Genomic DNA, 16,872 nt, shown 5'->3' with positions numbered 1-16,872 from the left:
TAAATTGCTCAAATATCTCCCTCATTAAATGAATATTCAAATTAACAACATTGTCCGTAATGATAGTTTTAGGAATACCAAAACGATAGATGATGTTGGTGTGCACGAAGTCTACCACTGCTTTCTTAGTGACGGCTTTGAGAGTGACTGCTTCAACCCATTTTGTGAAGTAGTCAATGGCAACCAATATGAATCTGTGCCCATTTGAAGCTTTTGGCTCGATTGGCCCAATGACATCCATACCCCAAGCAACGAACGACCACAGTGCTGACATAGGATGTAGTTCTGAAGGTGGTGCATGAATCAGATCACCGTGTACCTGACACTAATGACACTTTCGGACAAAACTGAAGCAATCTTTTTCCATAGTCATCCAGTAATAGCCTACTCGAATGATTTTCTTTACAAGGATGTATCCATTCATATGGGGACCACACACTCCTGCTTGCACTTCATTCATGATTCTTCCGTCCTCTTAGGCATCCACACATCTTAAAAGGTTGAGATCTGGAGTCTTTTTGTACAAGACCTCTCTGCTCAAGAAGAAACTGTTGGCAAGCCTTCTAATGGTTCTCTTTTGGTATCCATTGGCTTGCTTGGGATATTTCTTTGTTTTCAAAAATCTGTTGATATCATGATACCATGGCTGAACATTTGGTTCCACCTCAATTGTATTGCAATAACCAAGCCTTTCTCGGATTTGGATTTCCAACGGGTCAATGTGGACATTGCCTGGATATGGAAGCATTGTGGCCAAAGTAGCGAGTGCATCGGCCAACACATTGTGAAACCAAGGAATGTACCTGAAATCGACTGACTTGAACCGCTTGCTAAGATCTTCTACATGTTGCCTGTATGGAATAAGCTTGACATTCCGAGTTTCCCATTCACCCTAAGCTTGTCGGATAATCAAGTCTGACTCTCCCATGATTAACAATTCTTCCACATCTTGGTCGATTGCCATGTTCATACCTATAATGCAGGCTTCATACTCGGTAGTGTTGTTGGTGCAGAAAAATTGAAGTCGAGCTGTGGCCGGATAGTGCTGACCAGTGGGTGAGATTAAGATTGCCCCATTCCTAACGCCTTTTGCATTCATAGCTCCATCGAAGAACATTTTCCAAGCATTGGTGTCATTTGACATTACCTCAACTGAATTTACTTCCTCCTCCAGAAAGTAAGTACTCAAAGGCTGATAGTCATCATCAATAGGATTTTCCGCTAAGTGATCCACTGAAGCTTGAGCTTTCATTGCCATGCGGGTAACATAGACTATATCAAACTCGGTGAGCAGGATTTGCCATTTTGCTAACCTCCTCGTGCGCATCGGCTTTTGGAATATATACTTCAAAGGATCAAACATGGTGATAATATAGGTGGTGTAGGCCAACAGGTAATGCCTAAGCTTCTGAGCGACCCAAGTTCGGGCACAACAAGTCCTTTCCAACAAAGTGCATTTGGCTTCGTAACTAGTGAACTTCTAGCTCAAATAGTATATTGCCTGTTATTTCTTCTCGGTCACATCATGTTGCCCAAGAACGCACCCAAAGGAATTTTCCAACACTGTCAAATACAAAAACAAAGGCCTCCCAGGTTCGGGTGGGACCAAGACTGGTGGATTTGACAGATATTCTTTGATTTTGTCGAAGGCTTCTTGACACTCATCTATCCATTTAATCACTGCATCTTTCTTCAATAGCTTAAATATTGGCTCACATGTGGAAGTCAACTGAGAAATGAACCGACTGATGTAATTCAACCTTTCCAACAGACTCATAACCTCTTTCTTGGTTCTCGGAGGAGGCAAATCCCGAGTAGACTTTATCTTCGTTGGATCTAGCTCGATGCCCCTCCGACTGACTATAAATCCCAAGAGTTTCCTAGACGGAACTCCAAATGCACATTTAGCTGGATTTAACTTTAAGCCATACTTATGCAGACGCTCAAAGAACTTTCTCAGATCCCGAACATGGTCATCCTGCGTTCTTGATTTAATGATTACATCGTCCACATACACCTCGATTTCTGTGCATCATCATGAAAGATGGGAGTTATAGCTCTCATGTAAGTTTCCCCGGCATTTTTTAAAACAAAAGGCATGACCCTGTAACAATAGTTGCCCCAGGGTGTGGTGAAGGCTGTCTTTTCCACATCCTCTTCATCCATCAAGACTTGATGATACCTAGCATAATAATCCACGAAAGACTGTATCGCATGTTTGACACAATTGTCAACAAGGATGTGGATGTTTGGCAAAGGGAAGTTTTCTTTGGGACTTGGTTTGTTCAGATCCCGATAGTCAACAAACATTCGAGTTTTCCCATCTTTCTTTGGCACAGGAACCACATTAGCCAACCATGTGGTGTATCGGACCACTCGGATCACCCCCGCCTTCAACTGTTTGGTAGCCTCCTCTTTGATCTTGTCATTGATGTCAGTTTTAAACTTCCTCTATTTTTGCTAGACATGTGGATGATCGGGGTAAGCTGGCAATTTGTGCACCACTAAATCAACACTAAGTCCTGGCATATCATCATAGGACCAAGCAAACACATTTTTGAATTCGAACAAAAGTTGGATCAATACATCCTTAGTTCTTTCATCGTGTGAATGCTTATCATGGTTTCTTGGACCTCTTCTGAACTACCCAAATTAACCGGCTTGGTTTCATTTAAGTTTGGCTTAGGTTTATTCTCAAATTGTTCTATTTCTCTGTTTATTTCCTTAAAAGCCTCATCTTCATCATATTCCGGTTCTTGATTCATTATTTCATAGTTAGACAACGTGCTATGATCTGGGCATGAAGTCCGCAAGCATGTCATGTTATTTAAGTCCGCATTATTAGAACTGAAAAGAAGAAATAAGAAAATTAACCAAAATCAAAAAGAATAAAGAAAGAGCTGAGATTCATAGACAATGAAATATTGATTCTATTTCATTGAATTTTGAAGATAGAAGGGTTTACATTGGAATTTTAAAGACAATAAACTATAAGAAACATTCGAGTTACACCCTGGAATAAATTGGAATGCAGAAAAAGTGGCAAGACTGGACTACCAGAATTACCGCCTGACTGGGAATGGAGTAGCCTTCAAATTTTGCATCTTGGCATCGGGCCCCCACAAATTGCACCTCAGCAGTGCTCGATCCTTCACCCGACTAGACCATATGAACTTCATATAACATTTGGCTCATGGCTCCACATATGTCCTCAATTTCCTCGGCCGTGAAGGCCTCATCTTCTTCTTTGTACTTTTGGCTTGACGAATGTCTTGGAGAGATACGAGACCGGCTGAGGCAACACCTAACCATTGCTCTTTCATTAATTTGCCCATGTCATATCAGCTTCTGTAGCGTTAAAACCCACACCGAAGAACTTCTCCCTGGCAGCTAAAGTGATTGGTTTTGTGATACCTTGCAAAGATATCCGGAGCCCCTTCCCGGGTTTATACATGTGTTTGATCATTTCAGTAGCGACCATGATTGATGCATTTGATAGAAAGGGTCAAGGACACGGGCTCCCTTCCTCACATTTATCTGCGACCACAACCTCAAAATCTTGATAGACTATATGCTCGCTACCTTCCCTAGCCTCGAGACACGAGACTGACGGGTCCCTGTAAATTGATTGCTTGTCCTCTCCATGGACCATAATTTTCTGATCTCCGTGTTCAAATTTTACCATTTGGTGGAGAGTAGAAGGTACGACCCTTGCAGCATGGATCTAAGGCCTTCCTAAGGGAAACGTATAGGAGGTATCCATGTCCAAGACCTGAAATGTCACTTCAAAATCCACATGACCGATAGTCAAGATCAAATCAATCTCCCCTATTGTGTCTCTCTTTATGCCACCGAAAGCACGCACACAAACATTGTTAGGCCTGATTCTCTCATTCCCAATTTCCATTCTTTGCAAAGCTGAGAGAGGGCATATGTCAACCCCTGATCCACCATCCACCATGACTCTTTTCATATAGTACCCTTCACACTTAACTGTTAGGTGAAGAGCTTTGTTGTGGGCAGCCCCTTCCAGGGGCAAGTCATTTTTGCTAAATGAAATCTGGTTGACTTCAAAGAATCGTTCCACCATCCTTTCCAGTTGCTCAACAGTGGTTTCAATCAGAACATATGCTTCATTGAGGGTCTTTATCAACACTTTCTGATGCTCAGTCCAGTTTATAAGTAGAGACAACAGTGAGACCTGAGCGGGAGACTTCCGGAGTTGGTCAATTACCTCATAGTCCGTAGTTTTCATTTTTCAGAAGAATCCCTCTTCTTTTTTGGCACTGACTGGCTTTTTAAGCGGAAAACGCTTCTGTTTGGCATTGTTCCCTTCTTCCAGATTGAGGTACTTCCTAGATGGATTGGTTTCATTTGCTTCCCCTGTGATTTCTTTTCCTTTGTATGTCACTACTGCTTTGTTGTAATTCCAGGGGATGACAGTGGGATACTTCATAGGCTTCTGTGGTGCTCTGCTGATAACCACAGGCTCATTTAGCATTGTGATATTACCGGCCCCTGCGCCACATAAGTCCCTCTTGCTATGCACATCTTAGGTCCCTTGCTTAGCCCGAACCTCTTGGGGGGACTCAATACCAATTGTTTTTTCCTGGAGGCCCGGGGAACATAAAGAATGGCATCCTTAGGGGGTACTACCTTTATTTTGGTTTCCACCATCTTTTCTACACTTTGAGGGGCGGAGTAACTCTTCTTCTCCCCCTTGGCTTGATTTGCAGCCGTCTTTGGCTTCTTTTCAACATCGGCGATGGTAATGATGGCTTTCAGAGCTGGGTCAAACTCTTTATTTTCAAAAATCATCCCAATAACTGGCCCGTTGTTGTGAGCCGGCAATGGGTTATTGGTCACATTGGGATCTCTTCATCTTTCAACACTATCCTTTTTTTCTCTATTAGGTCTTCGATTACCCTTTTGAGAGTCCAATAGTCTTAAGTGTCATGCCTTTCCGCTCCTGAATGGTAAGCACGTCGAGCACCGTGTCCGTAGGAGGGCGACTCTGTGTTTTGCCTGGTTTGGGTTACAGGTTGCAGCAATCCCATTTGGACCAGTTTAGGGAAAAGGCTAGAGTATGATTCGCCAATAGGAGTGAAGTTGTTTCTTCTGGTTAGCTCCCAGGCCCGGGAATTGTATGGAAAATTATTTTGTGGGGATGGGGATTATATGGAGCTTGGTGAGGAGGGTTATTTCTAGAAAGTGGAGCTCGGTTTTGGTTAAACTGTTGTTGTGGCTGAGCGTATGGTTGGGCATTCATCACTGCATAAGGCTGATGAGCCATAGCATAAGCCACATCCTGGTGAGGATAATAATATCGTGGGGTGTTTGGAGGGAAGTAACCTCGACGTTGATAGGGTTTCTCAGACTTGAAGCCACCATAGCCACTTCTTCTTTCTTCTTTTTATTTGCTACACCTCCTGACCCACTCTAGATTGCTTGGGACGTAGCCCTTATAGAAGATTGGCTCAATATACGACATGTTTTCAGACCATTCTCGACCATCTCTCTAATATTGATAGCCTCAGCAAATGGCATTCCCATTGCAGGCATCATATTCTGGAAGTAGTCAGCCTCTTGGGCTTGTAGAAAAACACTAACCATCTCGGTCTCATCCATCGGGGGCTTAACCCTGGGCGCTTGTTCGCGCCACTTAACAGCATATTTTTGGAAACTCTCTGAAGACTTCTTTTTGAGATTTGATAAGGAATTTCTATCTGGAGCTATGTCTCTATTGTACTAGAATTGCCTGACGAAATCTCGAGCCAAATCATCCCATATGTGCCAGCGAGATATTTGTTGATCCATGTACCACTCGGATGCAATGCCAACTAGACTCTCTCTGAAATAAGCCATTAGGAGCTCTTCTTTTTCGCCTGCCCCTCTCAGTTGATTGCAATATCTCTTGAGGTAGGCTATGGGGTCCCCATGCCCGTCATACTTTTCGAACTTGGGGGTCTTGAAACCGATGGGCAAATGAACATCCGGGAACATACATAGATCAACGTAAGATACGCTTTTTTGGCCACTTAAACCTTGTATATTCTTAAGGCTTTGTTCCATGCTTCTCATTTTTTGAGTGATATCTTCTTGCTCGGGATTCTTTGTAGCTTTCTCTTGTCCTGTGGTAAACTCATACCGGGGTTGTTGAGGGTAAGAATTGGTGGTGAAATGGGCAGGGTCTGGTGGAAAAGATGGTACTTGGAAAGAAAAGAATGATGTATCAAAGCTTGGCCTGGGCAAAGTTGGTTGTGCTGTAGCCGAGGTTGGTGGTGCGGTAAATATGTTAGAGGCCACTCCTGAAATCACCTGGGGGTGAATCTCAGAAGGTGTTCCGGCGAAGTGAGCTGAGATGGTAGGGTATCCAAGTGGGGTATTCAGGTAACTTATTGGGATATTGGAAGTTCCACTTGCTCTGGGAAGTAGCTCGGGGAAACCAGGTATGGAACTTGGTGGCTCTCTACCGTTGGACCAAGCATCCCACATTTCCAACATGCGGAGGCGCAATGCCCTATTCTCTTCAGCAGTTGCTGACTTTGAGGTTGGGATAACCGATAGCGAGATATCCTCTGGGATGAGAATTGTTGGTAGATAACTTTCTGATGACATTTCGACACTTCCCTTGGATCTTGTAAAGTACGGGTGCGAAGCCAGGTTACCATAAAACCAACCACCTTAGAACAAGAACCTAAACTCAATAGTATACACAACAAATCGGTTAGTTCGAAGCAGTTAACACATAGGGAATTGCACACTGGGGTTGTGATGCACTTAATAGTTAAATGTGTTTCTACATGTTTTGCAACGATTGCGTGTCTCATCCTGTCCTTTGTTTATCTCCCTGATCTTTCTCTTGCTCTCTTTTGCATTCTCTCACTGTTTTGTTTCTTGTTTTCGTTCTCTTTTACTTGTTTTCATCTCTTTTTTTTGGTTTTCTATTTTCGTCATTCTCTCTTTTGAGTTATTTAAAACCATGACCGGATCCGATGGGGATTCCCTATGTATCACGATACCGCGTGAATCAGATCATCACGTAGTTCAAGGAATAAATGCAAAAATAAAAGAAAGAAACATTTTTTGGTTTTTTCCAAATTTTCATTAATAAAAACTTCTAATCTTATCTGTTACGAAGACTCCATCACACCTTTCTAGGAATTGAAAAACTAAAAACAAACTCGAAATAGACTCTAGAACTAGAAACTGAAATATAGACTCGAAACGAAAATCAAGAATATATAAGTTCTTCCAAAACTGCTCCAGGGGCCCGTGAAACATTAGTCAGTCTTGCCACAGGCCTATGTGCAAGATCTCCTTAGAGACGATCCGGGTCATTCATTATTTGGCGAACAATGGCCATCACTGCGATGAATAAGGTGGTTCTAGTCATGTTCTCGCATTCATGGCATTTCATGACAATGTAGTCGGCAATTGCTCTAACCCTTTCCCTAATGATGCCTTTCTCTTAGAGAAAACGTCCAATTTGTTGAGACCTAGCTTCTAGCACTTTGGTGTCATGATGGCTTTGACCCTGCAGCTGTTGCATATCTTCCTCTACCTGAGATATTAAGGCATAACAATGTTCTCTCTCTACTTTAAAGCTCTTTGTTTGTTTGGCCATCTCATTCTCGAGGGTAGTTAGCTTTTTCTTCAGGTTTGTGACTTCTCCATTATATTTCCTTTTCAATTGCCGGACAAACTCTGCCCGTCCCTCTGCGTTCTTCACCAACTATGCCCCGACTCTTTCCAGACTACCCTCGGATTTTTTCAAATCATCCTCATACTCGGATATTTTCCTCCTAAGACCATTTATGAGTCTTTCATCCATTCGGATCCCTTTCCTGATTCTCAGCAGCTATCTTCATTTTTGGATCTAGGCTCGAAGGGCTTTGTTTTCTTGGGCCAACTTCTTCTTTTCCCCTTCATCAGCAACAACCTGTACACTATTATCAAATTTATGATCTCTGATTTTCCCCTCCAATTTGCTTATCGTGGCCCTGTAGCTTGTCTCTTTTGCCAACCAATACCATTGCTCTTGTGCCCCATCAATGAATTGTTGGACATGGGGCCTTTTGGCAGGCCGTTCGTACTCTTGATGAACTTGAAACCTTTTACAATACCAAGTCGTTTAACTAGTCTCTAACTCGACTTTGGACAAATCCCGTACCCGAGTCTTTTGCTCTAGGAACCTACACTGATGCCAAATTTGGCGAACCTTTTATTCCGGGAATACAACTTTTGGACCTAGTTCAATGACTTGTCAACTCAAATCTTTATCATGTGGGATAGTTTGGTACCTGCCTAGCTGGCACGGAACCCTGTGTGGAGCATATGGTTGAATGCTCCGGAGACCCATTATTAGAAGAAAGCACACTTCGGCCGACATGTAAATGACTTCAGTGACCGGGAGCCAACTGAATGTCCACTCAATTTTGCTTGCAGTCAAGGAAATCAAATGTGCGAACCATGCCTCTGTACCTTCCGGAAACTCATGACCCTCCATTCGATTTTCATGTTCTTCAATGCAGTTAATACCGGTCATACCATAGTTCATGTACCCTGGACAATGGCAAAGGTGTTCTTCTATCCAAAGTTGTAAAAGCATGTTGCAACCCTCAAAAAATTTCCCGCTTCTCAACAAATAGTTAGAGCTCGATAAATCTCTACTAGGATCATCGGTACAATGGTGCCATTAGCCTTCTTAGTCATGAAGTCGGCCATTCCCACGAGCCCCAACTCTATATTTCCATCCTTTGTTGGGAAGATGAAAACACCCAGGAACACTACTATAAAAGCCAGTCCCTTACGTGCCTCCTATTTACCTTTGTTCCCTGAATGAGTTAGACCAGTATCTGGATCCTCAAAACTGTGGGGATCCCCATAACACTGATACAAGAAGTATAATGTGCAAAATCCCTCAGCCAAATTTCCATATTTAACTTCCCGATTGATACTCAGAAGATCCAAAAACTTATGAGGAGTCACCGCTCTAGGTGCCACTGGGTATTGATTTCTGAGATTCCCACTAAGACCAACATAGCCCGTTATTTCTTCAAGCATAGGGGTTAGCTCAAAATCATAAAAAGGGAACACATTATGCGCCGGGTCCCAAAAGGGTATTAAAGCCTCAATTATATCCAACCTCGACTTAATCTCCAAAAGACCAATGAGACCGCCCAAAGCTTTTATCACAGTATGTCTGTTGACTTTCCCTAAGTCATTCCACCACATATGTAGTTCTAACGGGATCTTCTCGAGGATTATGAAGGGTTCATTTTCAATAGTTCTCATCCCGCACATTTATTTAAAGTGATCGGTTAAATGACCATGATTTATTTTGACTCAAGAGAAAATTATCATTTTTTTTCAAAACTGCAATTCAAAACAAAACACCTTTGCAAATACGACCCTTCAGCACCTCAGAAAAGAAGATTTTAGGGTTGTGTTTGCTAATCAGCCAAAAATTTGAAAAAGGATCATAGGTGGCTATTCTTGCAAAAGCAGCCTTTTGGCGCCCTTTTGGGGATGTTTTGGCTATTTAGACAAGAACGACATTACCTAATTTTACTTATGACAAAATAACAACATTTCATATTTTTGGGTTATTTTTACAAAAATGGAGTTGGACCCGGTGAGGGTTGTCTACGTATCCCACATCTAGTGAGAATCAAACTTTCGTAGTTCGGGCAATTTTAACGCAATAGAAAAAATATGAAATACTTTTTGAAATAATTTTCCTTTTTTCTCTTTTTCTTTTCTCTCTTTGTTTTTCGAGATTGCGGCAGAGTTTCGGTACTTTTTGGACACCAGATTTCCAAAGACGGGTAATTATCTCTCTCATACCTCAATTTGATTTTTTCCATTTTTCTCTCTTTATTCTAAAAGCCGGTCAACATGTAATTTGAAGCAAATAAATGTACAAGTAGTAAGTAAAATGCATCAGGATCGTCTTTTTGATTATGGGTACACCTGTCCTAGACGGACCCAACCCCTGTGTTGAGTCGCCAAAGTCAAATGCACGTGATGCAAACAAGCGTTCCTACTAGGGATCCGGCATGAAGCTATATTATACTAGGTTTAAAACCTGGGTGTATTATTCTAGACCTGGCTTACCCGAGCGGGCAGCTCGAGCCCGGGGGGGGGGTAGCGTACCGGGAATACAGAAGCTTCACCGGTTTTGCAACTTGTCCGAACCTCATTCTAAAATTGAGATATGACTCTAACAGAAAAGAAGCTACACGAAGTGCACACTTCCCAGATGATTTAGCAGTCTCAGAGAGTAGAGGGTTTCGTAACAATTTATATACAATTCAATAATATCAAAGTGGTAAAAAGCAGCATTTAGAACATTAGGTTAAAACATGTAAAATCAGATAATGAATAAAGCCAACTATAACAGTTATTCAAAGCTCGAAATCTTGAACCCTGAACCAGAGATTCTGGGTTCTTATCCTCAACACAGTTGTCAGAGCTGTCACACCTCCTTTTTATACCTCGAGGGTATATGGGGGTTTTCCAATTAAAGTGATATTATTCGAAATGAGATTAATTAATTTATCAGAGTCGCCAATTGGAATAAATTATTTGGTGTTCCAACTCACCAGTATATTTTAAAATCCCAAATCGAGGAAATTTTTATTTTTTAAAGTCCGTGGACTAGAAATTCTATATAAGGAATTCTGTTAATCCGGGAGAAGGTGTTAGGCATTCCCGGGTTCCGTGGTTCTAGCGTGGTCGCTTAAAATGTTAATATTGGCCTATTATCTAATTAATTACTCATTTTAAAACTATGTGCATTTTTACGACTTTTTAAACCGCTTTTACTGTTATTTAGGAAAATTCAATGTTATTTAAAACACATCTTAAACCACCTACAAGAAATGCACCCGCAGTTCGCGACACGTTTTATTTAACATTGTTGGAAATTGATGTCGGGTCACATGAAATGTACACCCGGATTCTAGCAATCACAACTATGTCACGAGAGTCGTACCCGTAGCCATGATAATTTAATGTAGCGCGCCTAAAGCAACTACAAAGATTCATTTTTAATAGCTAAGTTACAATATTGTAAGGGCCATGGATGATCTAATTTATGGATAGCATACCTCAACTATTTTTCTTTTTCTAAAGGAAAGGTATTTAACTATAGCAACTACAAATATTAGTTCTTAATCTAATTTATGAGGGCCATGAGTTATGGGCTTTGTTTGTGTATGGCACACCTCGATTTATTTTAATTAAAGGGTTGCATTTGATTTAATTAAGACTAAAGATACTAGTATTTTAATCCTGATTTGAAGCTTAAACTAAGGATCCCTTAACTTAAGGTGTGAGAGGGCTAAGCTTTTAAATTCTTTTTGAGAAAGTGTTTGGGCCAGTGATGGCCCATTAATTAATTACCTAAGAGAAATCACTAAACCTTAAAATTATGCTGGAATCCATCCAAGAAAGAGAGGACTCAAAGGCATTTTTCTTGAGTCCAAATGGACACAACCCATATCGGGCTTATGTGTAGGCGGGCCTAGTTACTACAAATTTTCTAGTTGGGCCTATCCATCTCTACAATTAGTCAAATCTTCCCATTCATAAATAGCACACGTTTTGCAAAAGTTGTAATTTAATTCACTCTTAAGTAAGAGAATCAGAACCCAAAAGAAATCAAAATACAATTCAAATTTGGAGATTAATTACACTACTATGATTTGCAAGACATAAAAGACATGCATTTGTTCTATAGTTCACAAGAGGAGCTTTATAACTCAACCAAACCATTAGGTTTAATGTCTTGGTCCAATGACCTGGGCCCAGACTCTTTTGAGGTTTGTTTTTCCATCTGAGTTCATAAGCAAGTTTTGCCCACTTTGAATCAGAAAAAGGCCTTTAGCCTTGAAGGATCGACCCACAACCTTGGCCATTACACCACTTATGCTTATGAAATACGATAACAAGATAATTATACTCCTAACAACAATTGTTTTAATTGCAGTACATGAAACCAAAAAAAATAATGAACTATAGTGCATCAGGCGAGCCCAAAGCTTTCCAAAATAAGGAAATTACATCATGGCTTATATATATATAAACTATTGCTTTGAACTAATCTTTTACATTAAAACTTATGAAATAACTACAATAGCTGACCCTATTACAATTTCTATCAAGAAACTAACAACCAAGTGAACATCCACTCCCTTTGGATATAGCTGATGCATCAAGCTTGGTTCACCAATATAAGGATCTCAACTTCAGTACACTATCAGCAGACACATCCAATTTTGGGCTTTAACACATGCTGATTTGGCCAATTAGTGGCCAAATCTACAAGTTATAGCCTACGTGACATCAAATAAAACGTTACACTGAAGTCATTTGTGAGCAGAAGAGGTATGGACAACAACTTTAATGACAAAAGTTAAAAAATCAATATGAAATTTCATCTTAGTAAATTCAGACTTTGGCCATTTTAAAAGAGGACTACCAATATCAGCTACCCACACAAGTGCTCATACTAGTACATTTTGCATTTAAGCTCACACAATCATATTAGCTAAGTTCAGAACAGATTAATCAAACAACACAAGAAGAAACATTCATCTACTACAAATATCTTTGCAAACTTTGATGTTTTATAACTTATCAAACAAAGCATTTACATAGGAGATCTGGAATCGGTATTTTAAAGAGTTAAAAAGCAGCAAAGAATAAAGGAGATTGATGGCTGAAGTTCCAAAGATGGAACATCAATCAAAATCAGACAACAACAGTAGCAAACACAGCACAGAAAACCCAGATAAACCAGAATTTCCAAACAAAAACCCAATCAGTCTTGAAACCAGAAATTCCAGCTAAAACACCCAACAAAGATCTTCTACTTCAAACCATATTTTACAGCTTGTAAAAAATCAGAAATAATAAGTTGTGAATATTTTCTAGAGTTTTTGAATTTTGATATTTTTCAGAAAAGAAGAGAGAACTTTTTGTGCAGTAAAATGATGCTCAAGTCTGTGTGTGAGTGATGGAATATTTTCCTTTTATAGAGTGTACAAAAAGGCATAAAAAAAAGCATATTCTAACCTAAAATTCTGAACTTTCAGGATAGTACAACATCTTTTACAGTTGTCTGTCCTTTTTCTTATCCAATACTAGCATTTTTATGTTAAGAATAGGGACAACTGTGAAAAGTCTAGAAGATTCTCCTATTAGCCTATGTAAAAGTCCATTTTTATCCTTTTAATTACTGCCTATTTCAGCTTTGCCCTATGTTCTAATTTCAAATTAATTACAACCATTTTAAAACCTTCAACTAAGTGATTAAGTTGCTTAATGATATTCCAATTTCTTAACATAAGGTTTAAATTGCTGTTCAAAGGCTCAAGACTAAGTTTAAAATTAATTAAACCTAAGTAATTAAAACATGTAGGCAATCAAACTCAGATTCAAAAAGCTATTGAAATCCAACATGCTCAGTCCAAGAAAACCAAAAATCAAACTAACTAAATTCAACACAATGAAATGAAATTGAATCCAGCTAAAACTAAAGTAAACATGAATTGGTTAAATAGGCTATTGATTAACCTTTTAACACCATTCTTAACAAAACTTGCAAGAAACAAAAATAAACAAAGCAAACAGCAAGAAATAAAATAAAAGGAGAGATAGAAATAGGAAAATTATAAGAAAACTAAACCTAATCATTTCAATCTAACAATCTGGGCCTAGGCAACATTGAATTTCTAATTGACGAAATCTTGAAACATGCAACTAACGAAGCTTAAACAAAGAAAGAAAAGGTAACCTAAGTCATACGTCCAAACCAAAAACAATTAAAAGAAAGGGGGAAAGACCAAAACAAGAAGAAAACTAAAGAAAAGGTTACAAGAAATTACCTATCACTCGATTCTTCCAATAATAAAACTCAAACGCCTTCGAATTCTGACCCAAGTTCTTGGGTACGAATGAACTTTACACAACCATGAATCAACTGCTCTTATTAAGGGCAATGAATTCATGGAAGTCTTTGGTTCAAAAGCCCCAAAAACTGTCGGAAATTTGGAAGTGAAAGAAATCTAGGGTTCTTTAGAACTTAGATTTAAAATTCGAGGAACTTCAGGCTAATTCGAAGGGGATTAATGGTGGTTTAGGGTTCAGAGGGGTGCCAGGATTATGGGGTGTGAATTTGGTGGCATTTAGGTGACTTAGGGTTTTGAGGCTTCGATCTTAGATTAAGATTCAAGTCGTTTGGTGATGATTCGAGGAAATTGGTTTGGAGATTTGTAAAGAGGAGACAATGGGGTTTCTGGGGTGTTGATTAAGGGCCATTTGAAACATTGGAACCGCCACGAGGCGATTTACGGTGGCGGTTGGCGGCGGAGATGGTGAGGAGTTACAAGGCGGCTAAGGTTATGTGTTTTCGAGAGATGGAGGCAGAAATGGAAGGGGGGGTCTCTAGGGTTAGCAGAGATTCAGACAATTTTATATAAAAAGGGTGATCAATTTCCAGCCGTTAGATCCAAAGTGATCAACAGCTGAGATCAAGGTTAAGTGATGCGGTGTCGTTTTGGGTATAAATGGGGCGGACCGGGTAAGGTTGAGTTGGGCATGGGTTGGGAAGATTTGAGAATAGGTTTCAGGTATAAGAATCAGCCCAATATTAGAAATTTAAACCCCTTTTCAATAACTCTTTATTTCCTTTTTCTTTTCCTTTTTCCTCTTTTTTTTAATTAAAAATCCTAAATTAATCTAATTTGCAAAATTAAACTAATTACCTAATTAAAATAATTATAAAAATCACTTAATCCTAAATTAAAAGAGAAAAAAATCAATAATCCAAAATTAAAAGGTGTAGAATGAGCTATTTTTTTGTGATTTTCATTTTTTAATAAAATAAATAATTACTAATTAATTCTAAAAAATTTAAAAACAAACCTAAATGGAATGCATGATATTTTTGGTATTTGCATGATTTTAATAAGAATTAAACGTGCAAAAATGCAAACAATTAATAAAACTCTACAAACATTCCTATAAAATGGCAAATAATTAGAAAAATCTATTTTCTTTGATTTTATAGGAGTAATTCATATAGGGAAAAAATCACATGCTCACAGCCGCAACACCTCGCACGGGCCAATAAACCTTGGGCTTAGCTTGTCCTTCTTCTCGAACCTCTTAACACCCTTCATGGGTGACACCCGGAGCAGAACCTGCTCTCCAACCATGAATGCAACATTGCAAACCTTCCGATCTACATAACTCTTCTATCTGGACTGGGTTGTGTGAAGTCGATCCTGAATAACCTTTCCAAAGCATCCTGAACCAAGTCTGTACCTAATAGTCTGGCCTCGCCTGACTCAAACTAACCCACTGAAGACCGACACCTCCTACCATACAGAGCCTCATACGATGCCATCTGAACGCTCGAGTGATATTTATTGTTATAGGCAAACTCTACAAGTGGCAAGAACTGATCCCAAGAACCCCAAAACTCCATCACACACATACGGAGCATATCCTCCAGTATTTGAATAGTGTGCTCAGACTGCCCGTCCATCTAAGGGTGAAATGTTGTGCTCAACTCAACCAAAGTATCTAACTCATGTTTTACGGCTCTCTAGATCCATGATGTAAACAACATACCCCAGTTAGAGATGATAGATACCGGCACGCCATAGCCTGACAATCTCGCGGATATAAACTCGAGCCAGCTGCTCGAAAGAATAAGTAGTCATCACATGAATTAAATGAGCTGACTTGGTCAGCCTATCCACAATCACCCAGACTGCATCAAACTTTCGTCGAGTTTGTGGGAGCCCAATAACAAAATTCATAGTGATCCGCTCCCACTTCCACTCCGGAATCTCTAACTTTCAAAGCAATCCACTTGGCCACTGATGCTCATACTTCACATGCTGGAAATTTAGATACCGAGCCACATACTCTACTATGCCCTTCTTCATTCTCCTCCACCAATAATGTTGCCTCAAGTCCTGATACATCTTCGTGGTACCCGGATGAATGGATTACCGCATATTGTGAGTCTCCTAGAGAATCAGCTCACGCAAACCATCTACATTGGACACGCATAGCCTGCCTTGCATCATCAATGTACCATAATCAAAATCACCATGTTGAACCTTGTCCTTAAGGACAAGCAGATAGGGGTCATCATACTAACGCTCCCTGATATGATCGTAAAGAGAAGATTCAGAGACCATACAAGCCAAAACTCGACTCGGCTCAAAAATATCCAATCTAATGAACTGGTTGGCCAAGGCCTAAACATCCAACGCTAATGGACTCTCTGCTGCTGGTAGATATTCTAAGCTACCCAAACTCTCCACCTAGCGACTCAAGGCATCCGCCATCATATTGGCCTTATCGAGATGGTATAGAATAGTGATATCATAATCCTTAAGCAGCTCCAACCACCCCCGCTGACGCAAGTTAAGATCCTTCTGTTAGAACAAATGCTGCAAACTCCAGTGATCGGTGTAGATCTCAGAAGGGACACCGTACAAATAGTGTCGCCAAATCTTTAAGGCATGAACAATAACTGCTAACTCAAGGTCATGGACATGATAGTTCTTCTCATGCACCTTCATCTATCTAGACGCGAAGTCAATCACCATACCGTCCTGCATCAACACCGCGCCGACACCAATCCATGACGTATCACAATATACAGTATAAGATCCCGAACCTGTAGGCAATACCAATACTAGGGTCATAGTCAAGGCTGTCTTGAGTTTTTGAAAGCTCTGCTCACACTCCTCTGTCCACCTGAACGGATCACCCTTCTGGGTCAGCCTGGTCAAATATGCTATAATAGTTGAGAAACCCTCTACAAATCGACGGTAATATCCT

At 40.1% G+C, this 16,872-nt stretch overlaps 2 protein-coding genes across 2 annotated transcripts; both read right to left on the bottom strand.

Moving 5' to 3' along the window:
• Positions 1-475: 475 nt before the first annotated feature.
• On the bottom strand, positions 476-1,327 carry LOC138886987 (uncharacterized). Its single transcript, XM_070168689.1, has 2 exons — positions 936-1,327; positions 476-851 (listed from the first exon to the last, which is right to left on the bottom strand). Exons 1-2 carry the CDS (start codon positions 1,325-1,327, stop codon positions 476-478), a joined length of 768 nt encoding a protein of 255 aa, XP_070024790.1.
• Positions 1,328-5,748: 4,421 nt separating this feature from the next.
• Positions 5,749-6,618, bottom strand: LOC138886986 (uncharacterized). Its single transcript, XM_070168688.1, has one exon. The coding sequence runs from the start codon at positions 6,616-6,618 to the stop codon at positions 5,749-5,751; it is 870 nt and encodes a 289-aa protein (XP_070024789.1).
• Positions 6,619-16,872: the final 10,254 nt, after the last annotated feature.

The sequence above is a fragment of the Nicotiana sylvestris genome, chromosome 3 (assembly GCF_000393655.2).
Source record: "Nicotiana sylvestris chromosome 3, ASM39365v2, whole genome shotgun sequence".
NCBI classification, from domain to species: domain Eukaryota; kingdom Viridiplantae; phylum Streptophyta; class Magnoliopsida; order Solanales; family Solanaceae; genus Nicotiana; species Nicotiana sylvestris.
The sequence above is the reverse complement of the archived record's forward strand: the minus strand, read 5'-3'. Positions and strand labels throughout refer to the sequence as shown.

Excerpts from the sequence above, each read along its gene's own strand:
- LOC138886987 (XM_070168689.1), bottom strand. The coding sequence starts at position 1,327 with ATGCGCACGAGGAGGTTAGCAAAATGGCAAATCCTGCTCACCGAGTTT. Across the intron at positions 852-935 it reads GACCAAGATGTGGAAGAATT|GCAACATGTAGAAGATCTTA; the intron begins GTTAATCATGGG and ends TATTCCATACAG.
- LOC138886986 (XM_070168688.1), bottom strand. The coding sequence starts at position 6,618 with ATGTCATCAGAAAGTTATCTACCAACAATTCTCATCCCAGAGGATATC.